This window comes from Manacus vitellinus, unplaced genomic scaffold, assembly GCF_001715985.3.
Source record: "Manacus vitellinus isolate BGI_N305 unplaced genomic scaffold, ASM171598v3 scaffold_24_pilon, whole genome shotgun sequence".
Lineage (NCBI taxonomy): Eukaryota > Metazoa > Chordata > Aves > Passeriformes > Pipridae > Manacus > Manacus vitellinus.
The window spans coordinates 1,959,153-1,976,510 of NW_021939798.1; the positions used below are offsets into that span (position 1 = coordinate 1,959,153).

Below are 17,358 nucleotides of genomic sequence, written 5' to 3' on the forward strand. Positions count from 1 at the left end.
ATCCATCCCCTCCTGGCACAGTGGCCAGGCTGTTAATAGGCAAGGCCAGTCAGAACCAACCTTCCAAATCAGTGATCATCATCTCCTGCTTGTTCTTGAGTTTGGCCAAGTTTTTGGCCTTTTCTTCTTCTTCAGCCAGCTGAGAAGAACATTCAGCAATTCGATCCTCCATCAGCTTCTTTTCCTGGTTGGGAGGAAGGGGAAGGACAACTTGTAAAACACCACCTGAAGAGGCCCTGGGCAATGCAAGAACTGAAGGTACAAAACCCACAGAGAGGTCTCTCACAGCACATACAGATTTCATTTCAAGTGATTATCAATATTAAGGATTGAGTGGAATTGTTTAGAAAAACGAACATTTGTTTTCCACGAGAGGTTTGGAATTGAACACCCAGGAGGCCTGGGTTTAGGACAGCATTTGGAAACCTGTTTGCAAAGACAAACGGTAGCTGTGATAGTTTCCAGCTCTTGGATTTGGAAGAATCATGAAACTGGAAAGAGTGCACGACAAATAATTCCCTTGGGAATGTCAGTTCAAATGAATCTCCAGTGCCCACAAGTCCTCAGGTGCATATTTTACAGATAATGTAACAGCAGGCTCCAACTGAGAGCTGTCACTTGGCACCACTATTCCCTGGGTGCAGTATCTCCACCATGCACACTACTGGTCTCACCTTCAAAAATTTGGAATTTTGGTCCTCCAGCAGTAGGATCTCTTCCTCCATCTTCTTGATCTTCGCCTCAGCTGTCACTTTTTCAAGCTGCAACTTCTGTCGAGCTCCCTCCTCCTCATCGAGCTGCTCCTCCAGGTCCTGGGAAGAAAAGGCAACTGCATCTGTGCATCTTCCAGGCTATCCATGTGGTAACTTTCTTTTTTTTTACACTTAGTGACAAAAATGAATTATTTTCAAAAGCCACCTGCCCTACCATACACTAAACCCACATTTGCTTTGTTAGATTCATTTACAGCATCAATGATCTGGGAATGAAATTAAGGGCCATGTGATACACATGGAATTTCTGGTGCTCTGTATTTCAGCTTTGGCTGAAGTGTGCTGTCTAGGAAACACACACTCATTTTAACAGTCTGTCACCTTTTTAATTCCAATTATAAAATAAAAAAAATGTAATTAATGACAATTATTTTGAGAGACAGGTTAAGTTCTCAGGTACTCCCTTTTTCAGGAACCCTGTCATTCAAAAGGTAGCATCTAAATAGTATGATTTTCACAAAAAAACCCATCCAAGTATTTGGAGGAGAGGACATTGTCTGCAGTTTTGTAAAAGTCAAATGAGGAATATTCTTCATGATATTCATTGGATTTCAGTCAAAAAGGAACATCTCTCTCACAAGTGACATCATCTGGTCAGTCTGGTCATTCCTGGTTCCTTCCCTCTCAGAAGCATTTGCTATCTTTAAAGATCTTTAAAGAATTTAATTCTTAAAAAAAGAATTCTTCTTTAAAGAATTTCTCCTTTATAAATACCAACAGGGTATCCTGACTTTCTTTCTCTCCTCACCCTCATATATCTAGAGACACATGAAGCTCATCAAACTGAACACAGGGAGAGGATTTAAAAATTCACTTATTCCACTAAGGAGCAAATTCCTCCATGCTGTGAAGGTGCTGAGGGAGCCTCCCCATCCCTAACTGCCCTTTTCCATTTCCAGCTCCTGAGAATCATACCTGAATATGGCCCTGCATTTTCTTTTTCTCATTCTGCAGTATTTGGTTTCTTTCCTCTTCTTCCTCAACCCTGGACTCCAAATCATGGAGAATTTCTTCCAGCTCTTGTTTTTTGGCAGCCAAGCGAGCCCTCATCTCCTCAGCTTCTGCAAAGAGCTCTGTCTCAGCCTGGAGCTGCTCTGCAAGAATGTTCTTCTCTTCTAGAAGCTGCAAACATACACAAATGAAGTAAAACTTTAAAAATGACACTTCAAAGTCTCTTGTGAGAGATTATACATATGACAGCTACAAAGTTACTTAAAGGCCAAGTTCTGCTCCAATTTTTGATTCCCTGGTCAACATCCCAAGCCAAAGACTTTGAGATGGGATTTTAGCTGCAGTTCAGAAGACACCAGTTGTGGCAGTGGGGCTACAGCAATATCCTCCAGTTTAAGGAACAAATCCCTCTGCACCTCCTCCCCCTTCCCTGTTCTACCAGCAGCAAAAAGATGAGGGAAGTGCCCATTTCCTGGACTGTTCCTTGCACTCATCCCTGCAGTGGCAGAGCAGTGCCAGTCCCAGTCCCGACCCCTGAGGATACAACTCGTCACCAGCCTCCACTTGGACATCAGCCTGTTGACTGCAACCCTTTGAGTGCCACCATCCAGCCCATTCCTTATCCAGTGAGTGTCCAGTTTAGAGACAAGGATGTCATGCTGGACATGCCAAGTGCTTTGCACAGGCCCAGGCAGGTGACATCAGGTGCTCTTCCCTTCTCCACCAACACTGTAACCCCATCACACAAGACCACCAGTTTTGTCCAGTTGTCATAACTGTTTCCCCACTCCTTACCCAGCCCATGCACAGACTGACACTGCCACTGAAGTTCTCCTGTAAGCTAGGAAACATGATGTTTAACCTGCACCCCTGCAGGAACAGCTCATGCAGTATCTTCCAATCCCATATTCCTGGTGACTGTGAAAGGACTCAGCTCTCCTGATACTCAGTGCTTTTGCTCCCCAGTGTCTCCCAACATGGTTTCGTGGGATAACTCACGTCCTAGATATCAAATGCTGATCTTAGACACCAACCTGTTGATGTTTCCTCTCCATTTCTTCAAGTTCTGCCTCCACTTTTGTCTGTTTTTCTTTCACCTTCATGAGCTCCTCATCCTTGGCTTGAAGTTCTTCTTCTTGACGAGTGACCTGAAGAAGAGGCTTCACCTGCAAAGATTTGAAAAGAACAAGTGAGAAGCTGCACTCACCTATTTATAGGTGAATATAACAGAAGAGAACATCAGGAACCTTTGTGAAGACTCTCCACCACTGCCAGTGCCTGAGCTTTAGATATGCAGCACAATTCCTCTGCAGGATTTTCAGTGCACTCAGCTGCTGCTGTTTCTTTGCAAAGGCCCTGAAAGACAGACAGAGCAAAAGGTTTGTGTTAAATGCAGCTGATCACATGTCCATGCTTTTAATTTTTAGGTTACCCAACTCTAGAAAACTGCAGACCATGAATAGGCTTATAAATAAAGTTTCAATGACTACACTGATTTGAGTTCTCGCTCCTATGAAGAGTCAGAGCAAGAGCTGGAATCACCATTTCAGAAAAACAATTACAAATGCTATTTATTCTTACTTTTAACAGGTTTTTTTCTTAGAAAAGACTAAATCAGGATGGATTAAACACTTTGATTTCAAAAAAAGTCACTTTCCAGAGTATTTCCTGGACTTTCAGAGACTTTCTTTGCAGCCACTGTAAAGAGCTGCATGGGTCACATGAGTGAGGAAAGGAGATATCAAGGAATGAAGGTGCAAATTCTTATTAGGTAAAAACTGACTAATATCCTGGATGCAGCTACAGCTTATCAAGCAAGACACTAAGAAAATCTCTCTTGAAATGGAAGTTTTGACGCACAGCTCCCTATCAAAGAGGTTTAGGAGACCCAAAAGAAGATCCAACCACAGGAGCACACGTACTTCCTGGCCAGGTACCCTCTGCACACTGCCTGGAAGAAGATGATGATGTCTGTGATCTTCAGATCCCTCTCTTCTTCCAAGTGTGCCAGGACACCAGCTCGGAAGAAGATCTTGCTCTGGCCAATTCTGTATAAGTTGGGGTCCAGCTCCAAGGCTCTGATCTAAATGGACAGGTGAGCACACTGTTGTTACACCAAGAAAAGGGCAATTTTTGTTACAACTTTTCAGTGCTTTGCCAACATTTAAGTATAAACACTTACCATACGCTCACAGGCTTGCTTACCATCCATGAAACCTTTTGGAATTGCATTGGGAGTGAGGATCTCATACCTTTAAGGCAAGTGAAAAAGCACTTTTACATTCAACGAGAAGCTGTATTATTTGAAATATAAATAAGGCTATAGTGACAAGTGCATGGTTAAGGAATTTCTCCAGGAAGTTTTTCCAGCAGGTTGTTTCCCCTTCCCCTACTGTCTTTAAAATAACCTTGGAGTATTTAACTGCTTCAAGTTCGACCTCCCACATGGGTTTTGATTTTCTTTGAGTAGGGTCGGGGGAGGAGGGAGGGGTGTTGTGGGGTTTCTTCAATTATTTAATAAGGAACTGTAGCTCCTAAGAACTCAAAGACTGTTTCTGCTGTTACCTCTGTCTGAATTCCTGGAACACTATCCTGTTTGGAAATCCTTGTCGACAGATCCTTATTCCTTCCAAAACACCGTTGCACCGGAGCTGATCTAGAACCAGATGTGGATCCAGTTTTCCAGCCTGGACAAAACAAAACAAGCATGAGTTTTAGTCTTTCAATTGGTATTAGTGAAAAATTAACTCCTAACTTTTAGTACTGCTCAGAGCTGCAGAGTCAGGCCAGGTGGGAGCTGGACAGGCTATTTGACACAGTTGGGGTAACAAAAGCCTGACACCTGACATCCAAATTGTTCCTATTTTTATACATCAAGATAAATGGATAACTCCAGAGCACCACCCTAGAGGAAAGCAGACAGTACCACAACATCACTCAAGAATACTTGGACATCCAGTCTAATTTAACCATTAACACTCTAATGGGAATGAACTGGGTTGCAACTCAGTGTTCACAAGTTCCATATGTTATGAAAACTGCTGTTTGTCAATAGTGAACATTTAGTACACAAGCTTCTGAAAACAGAACTTCCTACAAGGCACAAGTATTTTACAGGTTATTTACTGAGAGATGTTATGCACCTAATAGGAACAAGGATAGCAAGTGGTATTTGCCACCTGCCTTGTATCCAAGTGAACGTTATCCTTTATTCTGCTCTGGAACTGGTTGGAGATTAGACAAAAGTTCTTCCCCCAGAGGCTGGTTGGGCACTGCCCAGGCTCCCCAGGGCAGTGGGCACAGCCCCAAGGCTGCCAGAGCTCCAGGAGGGTTTGGCTGATCCTCTGGGGCACAGGGGGTGACTCTTGGGGATGGGCCTGTGCAGGGCTGAGGGTTGGACTGGGTGATCCTTGTGGGTCCCGTCCAGCTCAGCAGATTCTGGGACTCCGTGATACATTTTTTGTGGAGATTTAGCAGAAAATATCTTTAAAGTCTCCTTAAGCATCACACATTTACATTTAGAGCATGTACATGTGGGGATCTGTCTTGCCAAGCTGTGCATTGACCCTGTGCCTCCACCCAACGAGTTTGTCTTCAACCACTGGCAAGTTGTACATAGTAAATAGAGCCACCCAAGTGCCTCCTGGGAGACACTGGATTATCACACAGAATCCCAGAATCAACTAGCTTGGAAAAGACCTCTGAGATCATCAAGTCCAACCTTTGACTTATTTTATAATTTTATTATTATAATTATTATTACATATTAATTATTGGATTGGCCCAACTCAAGGCCTTGTATGTATTTTTAAAGTCAAACCCCTTTGATGAGCTCGTAGCACGAGCCTGGGCTCTTACACCTCCCAGACAAACACAGTACTTTGTTTTTCAAGCTACTCTCCACAAAGACAACGGTCTGAATCAGGGGATGTGCAGGGAACTCATCATGGCTGGGCTTCCTGACCAAAGATTTGGGAAGGGCTCTGCCCACATTTGTTACAAGCACGCTGGTGGCTAAAAAGGCCAATAGGAGCAGGGAACACCAAGGGGACATTTATCAGTGTGAGATCTGGGGATTCTGACTGCAAAAGGAAGGCCCAGACTCCTTCTCCTTCCAGCCTTGCCAGAGTCCCAGCCAGAGGGAGGCAGGTGAAGAGCAGGGCTCAGGGGAGGGGTGAGCAGCCCATACCCTCTTCTCGTGGTTGGGGATGATGCAGCGCACGAAGTTGGGGTTGGTGTTGCGCAGCGTGGCCATGAGCTTGGTGAGGGACTCCTTGTAGAGCTGCCCCACGGTGCGGAACATGCCCTTCTTGGTCTTGTAGGCGGAGCCAAAGGCCGTCTCCGTGATGCCGGTGACCTGGTCCAGCCCCACGATGCGATCCACTGGCAAGGACAGAGGACAGAGGTCAGGGGGCTCTGCTCGGGCAGGAGAAGGGAGGCAGGAGGAGGAGGCAGTGCAGCAGCAGAAGCTTTGCGGGACAATGACACAGGTGCCGTCGGAAGGCAAGGCAGGGACGGGGACACTGTGCACAAGCTTTGGGACCAAAAGCCACAAACTTATCCAGCAGAAGAGTGTAGCTTTAGTTAGGTACAGACTGAAATATCCAGCTCTTTACTTGCAGTTCTACATGACCAGTAAAGCTATTTTCTTTGTTTTAAATCGGCTTTATAGAGATAAAAAAGAAAAGCTGCCTGGAAACTGGCAATTATTGGAATTCTTACAATGCAAAATATTTCGGGGTTGAACATTTGGAATGACACATCTGTGTGTATTTGCTTCGAGTGAAGAGTCACTTATGACAATTATATAGATTAAATCTGAGTTTCATTGAGTATTCAAATGTGTTTTCATAAAAATTTACAGAAGAATTGGAAATGGTGTTATTTCAGTGATGAGGGAAAAAAGTATCTGGCAGAATTCTGCTAGGCTGCTGTTTTGAAGAATTCTTTCCATTTTATTACAACTACAAAGAAATCCCTAGACAAAAAACAAGTTTCAAATCAGGAACACTCCACACCAAAGCACTTCAAAGCTGCCATAAAGCATCACAATGGAGATTTTTCTTTGATTTTTTGAACATTTTGGGTAAGGATCCCTACAGTTCATTCTTCAGAAGCACAGATTTGAAATCTGACTGCTAAAAGCTTAAAAGGTGATTCCATGTGCATGTCAAGAATTATGTAAACAGTTCACTAAAAAATACAAGAGGTGGCTTAACACCTTTAATAATTATTGCTGGTGCTTTTTAATGCTGAACAAACACCCAAAATATGTGGGTTCCCAATGAAATCCAAACTGGCCAGCCAGAAACAAGCAACTATTTGTAGGCTACAGCTTCAATTTTGTGAAGTTATTTTATCATTTAAACCAAAGCAGAGGCAGTTATGCTTTGCTACCAGAATTAGTTTTGTATCTGACAAGTAAGTGAAACTATTTTATTTCCTCCTTGTACTCAACTGGTTTTCAAAAGTCCATTAAAATAAAAAAGAAAATTTAAAGCAGAAAAACACAGGGCAACAAGTTTGAGTAATCAGTTGTAGGTCTTGCCTGGAGTACAGAGCAGAGCCCAGCTCCTCCACATGGTTTTAAACACAAGAATCCGCAGTTTATTAAAGTTAGAAAAATAAGTAGGTGGCAAGGTGTTCATAAACCATATCACAAATTTTTTTCTCTGAAGCAGAATTCTGCTCTAAATCAGACATGGGACAGAAATTAATGGGAATCAGTCCCACAGAGGATGAACACAACAGCTTGTGAATATTAGGAACCTGCCCCCACCAGCCCCACTAAGGACTGGAAACCCCCAGCTTTGGTTGGAGGTACTTTTTAGATTTAGTAAAGAGATCTGATACTTGTGCATTTTTGTTTTGCTCCCCTCTGTGCTCCAGCTTGAAGAGGGTGATTTCTATTTCCACCAGGATTATTAAATCTAAGCTTTCCCTACAGTTTAAAAGCAGTCACTGAACTGCAGGACTGGACCATCATCCCCTGGCTGAAGGTCCCAAAACTGAGCCCTCCCGGAATTACTTTAGGAACACCATGAGCCTCCTCAGGGATGGGATGTACCAGGAGCAGTGGAAAATAAACCCAAGTAAAGGCTGAAAGTCTGAAGGCACCACCTTCAATATTTCTAAACCTGGGGAGAGGAATACAAGGAGGATGAGGAGGTTGAATAAAATATTGAAAGTGTATTCAAAGACATTCCAAGCAAGTGGGTTTGTTGATTTCTCAACACCTCACAAAACACGTGCTGTTTATACAACGGGGAATATTAAAATTAAGAGGTTTTTAAACAAAAGAACAATTCCAACAAGTCTGGAAGAAGTTTTATTTCACTTACTACCCCCACTACAACTGCAGCACTCATTCTGATACTTCAACACATTCTTCAGCTCTCCTCCCAAAAGCACACAGCCACGTTCTAGAACATTGCAGAGTTTTGTCAATGTTGGACTGCAGAAAGAAGCTTGATAAGTGTTACAAAGCTTATGCATTCTCCCAAATGCTTGGAGCCACCAGAATTGTCACTTAAGAAGCAATTCTACATCTCCTCATGGAACTAGGAAGCAACAAACCTTGTCATCTGCAATGCATAACTGGAGATGCTATGTGTGTTTGCAGCAGCAGCCGGACAGGAGCACTCAGGGACTGCTGGCCTGTGGGGGTTTGACCTAAATCCAGCATGAAATGAGAAGTTCATGCAAGCCTACGAGCAAAAATGGATTTTCCTGTAGATACAACAGCCCTGCCTTTAGTAGGCCTACTGTTTTATATCCATTCACCTGGTGGCTCATGAAGACCAGTAATATTGTCATAGAAACAGGCTCTCTGAATATTCTGAATCTCTAAGGCAGAGAAACAGCAGAAACAGAAAGACAGAAGAGCAGATACACAAGACACTTCAGTTAGTAAAAACAACAGGTTCATCAATTGCAAATAGACTTAACTGCTACAAAAGCAATTAGGCCACAACATATTCCATGCACATTTCAATTATCTGTGGAAGCAGGTATTGAATATTTGGACCAAAACACTTGTGTGGGTACTCAAAAAGAAAGGAGCAGATGCAGATGCCCAACCAAAAAGTTCTTTATCTATTCATTAAAGCTGCTCTCTGTGACTGAGGAGAGTAAGAAGGAAACTCAGTATTAACCTACAGCACCATCTTTATCACAAGTTTCATTTCCTCCTCAAATAACAAACTACAGGATTTATACACTGTGACATGTAAATGCACTCTAATTAACATACTGTGATGCTAAAACTAGAAAAGTCTCTGCTAAGTATCTATCTGGCTATTTCTGCTTCTTGGAGTATTTTGGTAAAAGTATTGATAAATACTTTCAGGTGATATGCAGGTAAACTGGCTGAGCAGCAGTGCACAGTTAAAACAGGAATATACTGCATTTGATTTTAAAATGTAATAGCACTGCTATGGTCATTAATGGAATTTATTTTAGGAGATGTGGGTTTCCAGGGTATCCCCCACCACTGCACATCAAACAACTGTGCTGGTGTTCACATAAGGCAATGTTTTATTAACAGGAAGAATCACTCCAGCTGTTCACATTTAGGACTCTACTGCAGCAAGTCCCAACTAAGAGTTTGGACAAGATTCCACATGAAATTCGACCCAGAGTAACAAGTAATAAGTGAATATCAGTTCAAATAATGAACATGAGAAGCAGCTACTCAGAAATGGTACATGTGCAAGGGACCAGGGGTGCGACCCAACTTCCTTGTCGTACTCGTGGCACTAAATAAGAGAGAAAATGCTGCAGATATTTACAATGGAGAGGGTGGAGGGTGAGGAGGCACAAAAAGTTTAAACTCATCCAGCAAGGTTAAATCACTACCAGCACGTGTTCAGAGCATGATCTCTCACCATCCTTCCAGAGCTCAGCAACGAACTTGTCGGACGACTGGTGCAGGAGCGTGGCCACGTTGTCGTTCAGGGGGTCCATGTTCTTCATCAGCCACTCATCTGCCTTGTAGTCCACCTGCAGGGGCAGAGGGACAACCAGCTGCAGGGTTTGTACTGGCCAGCACCAAAACCAGCTTTCAGATCACTACAGTGGTGTTTTCCTCCTGTTCTCAATGCTCGTCACCATTAAGGTTGGAAAGGACGTCCAAGATCAGAGTCCAACCTTGCCTGTCCACACCAACCTTGGGTGTCCATAGTTGGCCTCTTCCAAACAGCTCAAAGTACCACAGAAGGCTGTTATTCTTTTGAAAGAGTAAATGGGTGTTTTCTTAAAAATCCAGCCACCTTTTTGCTTACTCATAGCCAGGTGTACATTTGCAGCCTGGTGTTGTAAGGTTGACTGTGAAGATATAAAACCAACTCTAGGAGAGATCCTAATTTTACTTATCTAAATCACTAGAGAATAGATTAATTTCCCTATAGTAGTTATATTTAAACACTTTGTTCTATAAGGAAAACAAAGCTCTTATCTCTAAAGAACCAAACCTGTGGTTTCCAATTAAACCACAGTTCAGCAGCTGAAAACTCAATGAGAGAAACATGGGTTTCCTTCCAACCCAAAAGAGAGTCCTAAAATGCCCTAATTCCACCAAAACCTCTGCACAGATTAGCATGGCTTTGCTTCAATCAAACCAAAAGTTTTCTATTTTTGGATAAAGGCTTTGGAAGAAAAGACACATTTAACAACTTCCAGCATCCAAAACCAAAACAGATCATTATCTCAGGACTTCTTGCAGGAAATTATTCCTGTTTTGAAGGAATACACGTTCTGACCAGAGACTGCAAAATGCCTTCTGTCAGAGGAAGCTCTGAAATGCCAGTATTCCAAAAATGCCCACTCAGTTTGGCAGAAATAAACCATTCTTTAGAACAATTATTTCCAGTAGCCAGGCACCAAGCTGGTTTACTCTCCTTTGATTATTTAAAGGCAATCTATTAACTGCAGGAACAGTGATCACTGCACTATTTCTAAGTAACTGTTTTAAATATTGATACAACAAAATGCATCATGTATTTCACTTTTTGCTGCAACTACCTAGTTGGCAGCACTGACCTCAACAAAGGTAACAACAAGCCAGCAGTACTTAAAGTGAAAATTAAAGGAGAGGTCAGAATCATTCACATAACCTGATTCTTTCACTATCAGGTAAAAAAGTAGGATTAAGTTTTAACCATTTATGAAAATAATTACAAGCAGGGCCCTATAGAAAATCCCTGGTTATCATGAAGGATCTGCAAAGTACAGGAATTGCAGTTATTTCCTGGAGCTGCACCTGAGCTCTGTCCCTGCAGCAGGAGACTAAGGACTGAGCCAACAGTAAAAATCAAAAGGTCTCAGCTTAACTCAAAAAGAAAGTGTTCTGTGAAGATAAATGTGAAGATGGTACTGACACAGCCCTGCTTCAAGCACCACCATCAACCTGACAACCCAGATATGCAAGAGATTCCTTTCAACAAAGTCCTGGAAAAAACTCCACCTGTAAAACCTGGTAAAAAAAAGTAAAGGAAACCAAAATATTTGCTTTATCTAATATTAATTCAGATTTTTCAGTTCTGTCCATTTGGTAACATAAGTTCCATAAAAGCTCTCCTGAATATGTTCAAGAAAATTAAACAAGGCAAGAGTATTTCTAAATTTGGTAGCTATACTGCATAGTATATGCATATATATATATATATAATGTCATATGCTGTACTGCATAGCACTTTCCCCAAACCAATATTTCTAACCAAGAATTTAACATTTAACCCTTACCTTCCCTGCATAGTGAATAATGCAGAAGTCTGCTTTGTCCTTTAGTTGTCTTGGCTTTTGGAACTTGGAATGAGTTCCTTGCTCTTGGACCAATTTTTCCACAAATGTCTTGTCAGTAGCTTTAGGGAACCAGCATTCCTCATCCAGCAGTGCCAACACACCAGGAGGATTTGCCTGAAATGCAGTTGGGTTTAATCTGTGAATATTCTTATAAATATATTTAAAAGTTCAATATTTACAACACACCACTGAATGCCACAATAAAATTAGTCTAAACTGATTAAATTTGATTTCAGATAAACAAGCTGTGGGGAAGCCCAGGTCAAGAAGGATGGTTGAAACAAATTCATTCCAGTGCCTGTGGAGCCAGACACGAGCTGATCCAGTGCTGACCAGAGCCTTGCTTTGAGCTGGGCCTGCAGTGGATGATCTCCAGAGTCACCTTCCCAACATTTCTGTGACAGGGACAGCAGCTCATCCACATTCCCAGGGTAATGTCCTGCTTTAATGGGAGATAAACTCAGCCAATGATCCCTCCCTGCCCCTGGATGCTCCCGTGGGTGGGTGTCCAGCAGCATTCCCAGATCCAGCACAGCTTTGTACACTGTCTCCATGGAATTTAAGCACCCTCTCTGAAAGTTTATATTTTCTTAAAATGAAGCAGGGAACAACCAATGTCTGTATTTTACAGCTGCAGAATTGTTTGTCAGGATTGCTTTCCTCAGAGTAGACAGACTGATGTACAAAGGGAAGCAATGGAAAAGGGTTGTAGGGATTTATACTTAAATTTTAAGGATCTATACTTAAAAACCTTCTAGGGAAAGCAAAGTCCACACATTTGAAGAGAGATGTTTCTACTACCTGGTATCACATTTACAGAACAACAAGGTACTGAGATTTGCTTTTCAAATAATGATGCATTTTAGGATGTTCACCTAAACGTGTGCACACTGAAGGCACCCACACTTGCCCCCCTGAGGCTTTTGGAGGAGATTTTACCTTCCAAGGTGGCAGAACTTTCTAAGTTCCACACACCTCTGATAACCCAGACAAGATTTCCCCTTTTCCTAAAGGAAAACAAGGGTGCAGCTCATGGGCTTTTCAGCTGTCCAGGATGCACAGCATCACTGGCAGCTCACCTGTATTCCAGAATACACAGAGAAAGGCAGGGAGGAGTCACTGCAATGCCCCAGGGGGAATTTAAAAGGTCCAAGGTTCAGAGGGACAAAGAACAATAAACTTTCTGGGGTAAAAATCCTTGTTCTCCTCCTCTGCTCCTCCTGCTCTTTGAAGGGCTCTTCAGCCTCCACAAACTGAGCAGCCAGGGGAGTACCTTAAAAGCAAAGTGACTAAAACCACTTTTAAGACTTGTATTCCATTTGCAAGGCAGATTTGTGGGGGGAGAAAAAGGAAGTGTCAGGAATTTTGCTATTGATTTCAAATTAAAAAAGTTTACCCCAAGTCTTGAAAAGGTTTCAACCTGAGCCCCAAAGCTCCTACATCACAATGGCACAATTTAGTGACAGTGACAGGATTAATGACTTTGTTAGTACTAAGGAAAAAAGTATAAAAATAGCAGCTCCATATCTTGAGCTTAGTGTTCTACACTAACATCAGGGCAAAATCCCCTAAGGATTAATCCTTTTGCTAATAATACACAGTGTTTTAGACTTTGGACTTGAGTATTCTGGTTAATTCCCTTTTAATGACAGCTCCTTGAGAAATATCTAATTTGCAGGCAGCAAAAGACACACTCAGCATTCCAACCTCACTGTTCACGTGCAAACTTACAGGTCTTTCAATTAAGTCAATGCAAGGCTGCAGATCCAGTCCAAAATCAATGAAATTCCACTCGATCCCCTCTCGCTGGTATTCCTCTTGCTCCAGGATAAACATGGTGTGGTTAAATAACTGCTGAAGCTTCTCATTGGTGTAGTTAATGCAGAGTTGCTCAAAGGAGTTCAACTACAAGAATAACATCAGTATGCAAGAATGAGTCAGTGACAAGATATCACATATCTGGGAGTCAAAAATTTGACTTTATAAGGAAATTCTCCAAAACTCTGCAAAGTTCAAATATAACAGAAAGAAAATTGGAAAACAATTATACGAATCTCTCATGTTCCCTGCTACATATAATTAAACTAATGCATAGTAGGAGCAACCACCACACATAAAAGAAGGATTTAGACTAAAGTATGGCTTTTTAGCACTGTCATTTTGGGCTGTCAAAGCATTTTTATGCTCCAAACAAACCCCTCCTGCAGCCTTGGAACACGCTGCATTCAGTGGCTCTGCAGTGGGTCCTGATCACACATTACCAGGGAAAAGAAAAACCTGACTAGCAGGATTTCCAAGTACCTCAAAGATCTCAAATCCAGCAATATCCAGGATGCCAATAAAAGATGCTCCCTGACGTTTGGTCCTGTCCAAGGCCTTGTTGATGCGGTGCACGAGCCAGCGGAAGAGGCGCTCGTAGGTGGCCTTTGCCAGAGCTTCCACTGCAAAGTCTGCCTGAAAATCCAAACAGGAAAATTTATTTACCCTGGAAAAGCCATCAAAAGAACACAGACATGGATGTTATCACAAATAACTAAGGAAAAGAAGAAGCTGGATGGAGTTCATACCAGTGAGGAATGAAAACAAGCAGCAGAAACAGTAAAGTAGTTTGATTAATGGTAAGAAAAATGTCTTTTTAAACTGTTCCATAAAAACAAAAGGTCTCTGAGTATTTGATAATGTCACAACAGTGATACAAAGGATGAAATCAGGAGAAGGTCAAGGAAAGGGAAAGGTTTCTTCTATTCTACAACTAATTTTTACCATATAAGAACATTCCATAAAGACGGCAAAGCTTAAACAGAGTCAGTGGCAGCACATTGCAATTTTCTTTGTTAGGAGCTAATCAGGATGAGGCACAGTTTCCCTTCATCTTTAAAACACCAAAACTTACTTGTTCTTTGGTCTGGGCTTTCTGCACATAGTCCCTGCCCACTTTGATGCGGGGAGTCAGGATGGCCCGGGTGAACTCCATGACGTTCATTCCCAGCAGATGGCACAGTTTCTGTGCAACTGGAGAGCAAAGAGCACATGAAAAGGAGCACTGGAATCCTCCCCAGCAGCCAGAGATCCCAGGAGAGCTGCTGCTGACAGAGGCTGTCCTGGGCCACAGTAAAACTGAACCCAGCCTGGGGAGCCGGACACGAGCCCTGTGACAGGTCCCATCACACCCCAAGGCTGATGGACCCCTCCAGAGGGACACAGCTGGACTTCCTCAAGGGAGCATGGAAAACACTGGATTTCATGGGATTGCAGGTCATGTAACAGCCCACAGCTCAGGTACAAGCACCCATTTAGTTACTTTACAAGAGAACACCTATTTTCTTATCCCAAGGGAAAAGCACAGCCTGAGGACATCACACACCAAAGCCATCATACTGAAGGGTGCTTAAAACATGTTTCAATTCAGGCAGGTGTCCAGTGTAACGTCAGAATATGTCACTTGTACTATTTAAAACACGGGTTTGTAATATTGTCCAGAGAGGCTGATGACTCCCCAACCCTGGAAGTGTCCAAGGCCAGGTTGGACAGGGTTTGGAGCAACCTGGGCTGGTGGAAGGTGTCCCTGCCCATGGCAGGGGGTGGAACTGGATGAGCTTTAAGGCCCCTTCCAACCCAGCCCAGTGTGTGATTCTGAGTGTTTCATACAGAATAACAACACCAGCAGCAGTGCACTTTAACAGCAAGAACTCTCCTGATGTCGTGTTATTATTTAAATAGTGCATTACCCACGCCATCCCTACACATTCCTGTTGCATCAACCCCTTTTTCTGAACACACATCCCAAGAGTTGGGTGGTTATGATTCCACATTTCTAAAAATGAATGTGACGCCAAAGGTATTTTTAGGGCTGGGGAAGTGTTGCCCTTTAGCAGGAAGCTCTCCACAGTACCCAGCAAGTGCTCAGCCCTTGTAACCTGACAGCTTGTTGTTCTACTGTCAAAATGAAACAAACTATTTTTACAAATTAGCATTGGAAAATAAGAATTTTCCAGTAGGTGCTACAGAGTGTCCAGGGAAGGGAACGGAGCTGGGAAGGGGCTGGAGCAGCAGGAGCAGCTGAGGGAGCTGGGGGGGCTCAGCCTGGAGAAAAGGAGGCTCAGGGGGGACCTTCTGGCTCTGCAACCCCTGACAGGAGGGGGAGCCGGGGGGGGGGGCTGCCCAGGGGAACAAGGACAGGAGGAAGGGAACGGCCGCTGTGCCAGGGGAGGCTCAGTTGGGACTCAGGAGGAATTTCTTCCTGCAAAGGGTGGTCAGCCTTGCAGGGCTGCCAGGAGGTTGGAGTGCCCAGCCCTGGAGGTGTCCCAGGAAGGCCTGGCTGTGGCACTCAGTGCTCTGGGCTGGGGAACAAGGTGGGGATCAGGCACAGGGGGGATCCATGGGCTGGGAGGGCTTTTCCAACCTCAGGGATTCAGAGATTCTGTAATTTCATACCAGTATATAAGAGCTTCCTCTGCATTATTTTTTTTTCCAGTATTAAAACCACTACTATTTGCTCTTAATATTGAGATTCTCTCACTGGCCACACATTCATTAGGGGGGCTCAAGAACTGACACACAATCAGTGAAATCAGGGGGTGTCACAAACTGAGCCCTTTCACTTTAGTTACATACAGAAGCATTTCTGTGCTTTGAGGATAAAAATATACATCAGCACATCAGACAAAACTTACTGTCTTAGGGATCAAGTAGCAAGTGCTATCAGGATCTTGAAAAAAAACCACCAAAACCAAACCAAGAACTTGAAAATATTAAGCAGCCATGAGCATCAGCTCGGTACAGTGGCATAATGGATACTACATAAAGGATATTGCAGTTTAAGGAAGGAGTCTTTTTCCCCCCTGAAGTGCTTCAAAACTACACTCAGCCTCTTTCATGAACCAGTGGTGTGGAATTTTTTGTCCCAACCCTTCCAGTCTGTAATAAACTGTAGTTTAGGTAAGAATAACAACAATAAACCATAGCAGATGTAGTACTAAAAATCCCATCTGCTAAACCACTGAAGGGAGTTGAAGCATTTCTGAGGTTCCCCTGAAGGGAACTAACCCACTTTCAAGTCCAAGCTCTGTCACTTTTAAGGGCAGGACTGGGTCACACTATTTCAGCTTCACTCATCCTGCACTTTAAAAAAAGCATCATTTATCTTAGGATGGTTTGAGTTTGAAGGGACCACAAAGCTCATCCAGTTCCAACCCCCTGCCACGGGCAGGGGCACCTTGTTTATAACTGAGAAAGGGTCCTTGAAAAGGTGTAATTGGACAAAGCCCTGACTATCCTGACTCATTTTACTACTACTGGGTTTTTGATATAACTCTCTGAATTATTACAAAGCCAAGATACTGAAAAAAGCTCCTATCACAGATGAACAGGAACTTTATGAGACTGCTTATGAACTTCTGTCCTCTCAGCAGAAAGGTTTCTTCCAAATCTGGTGAGCATGAAATGATTTTTTAAGTACAGTTTCTCCCTCCTCTTAATACACAAAGGCTCTATTTCTTTCTTGGATCTCTTGTATCTGTCCTTGAAACCATTATCTGTTTATCTACATCTGTGATCTATAGGGCAGAATTTGCTTTCCATATTCTTTGACTCAGTTCACATCTCTGCCACCCACACAAATTCCTTCCCATCCATCGAGACAATAACCTGACCTATATCAGACATCTCTAAAAGATGAATCCCTGTCAGGACACTGATTTCTCCAGAGGATGCAGGGAAACCCCTCACAGTGAGAGGTGACAACACAGGTGACAAGGGAGAGATCAGTTACCCCCAGTGTCTTCAGTGAGATCCAATAACAGACCACATATCCCAGTTTTTAAATACAAGAGGA

The 17,358-nt window shown here is 43.0% G+C and overlaps 1 protein-coding gene across 4 annotated transcripts in view; it reads right to left on the reverse strand.

Moving 5' to 3' along the window:
- The window catches only part of MYH10 (myosin heavy chain 10), a 98,944-nt gene that overhangs the window by 19,060 nt on the left and 62,526 nt on the right, over positions 1-17,358 (reverse strand). For 2 of the 4 annotated variants that reach the window (XM_018073217.2, XM_018073218.2), the window contains 15 exons: positions 14,419-14,537; positions 13,827-13,979; positions 13,257-13,430; positions 11,466-11,639; positions 9,611-9,725; positions 8,508-8,570; positions 5,914-6,107; positions 4,290-4,411; positions 3,907-3,976; positions 3,647-3,807; positions 2,972-3,080; positions 2,759-2,890; positions 1,689-1,895; positions 675-812; positions 61-184 (listed from right to left, as the gene is read on the reverse strand). In XM_018073217.2, coding sequence (XP_017928706.1) covers positions 61-184; positions 675-812; positions 1,689-1,895; positions 2,759-2,890; positions 2,972-3,080; positions 3,647-3,807; positions 3,907-3,976; positions 4,290-4,411; positions 5,914-6,107; positions 8,508-8,570; positions 9,611-9,725; positions 11,466-11,639; positions 13,257-13,430; positions 13,827-13,979; positions 14,419-14,537 — 2,055 coding nt within the window. The remainder of the gene's footprint in view (positions 1-60; positions 185-674; positions 813-1,688; positions 1,896-2,758; positions 2,891-2,971; positions 3,081-3,646; positions 3,808-3,906; positions 3,977-4,289; positions 4,412-5,913; positions 6,108-8,507; positions 8,571-9,610; positions 9,726-11,465; positions 11,640-13,256; positions 13,431-13,826; positions 13,980-14,418; positions 14,538-17,358) is intronic. The other 2 variants (XM_018073220.2, XM_018073219.2) reach the window with 1 other exon arrangement.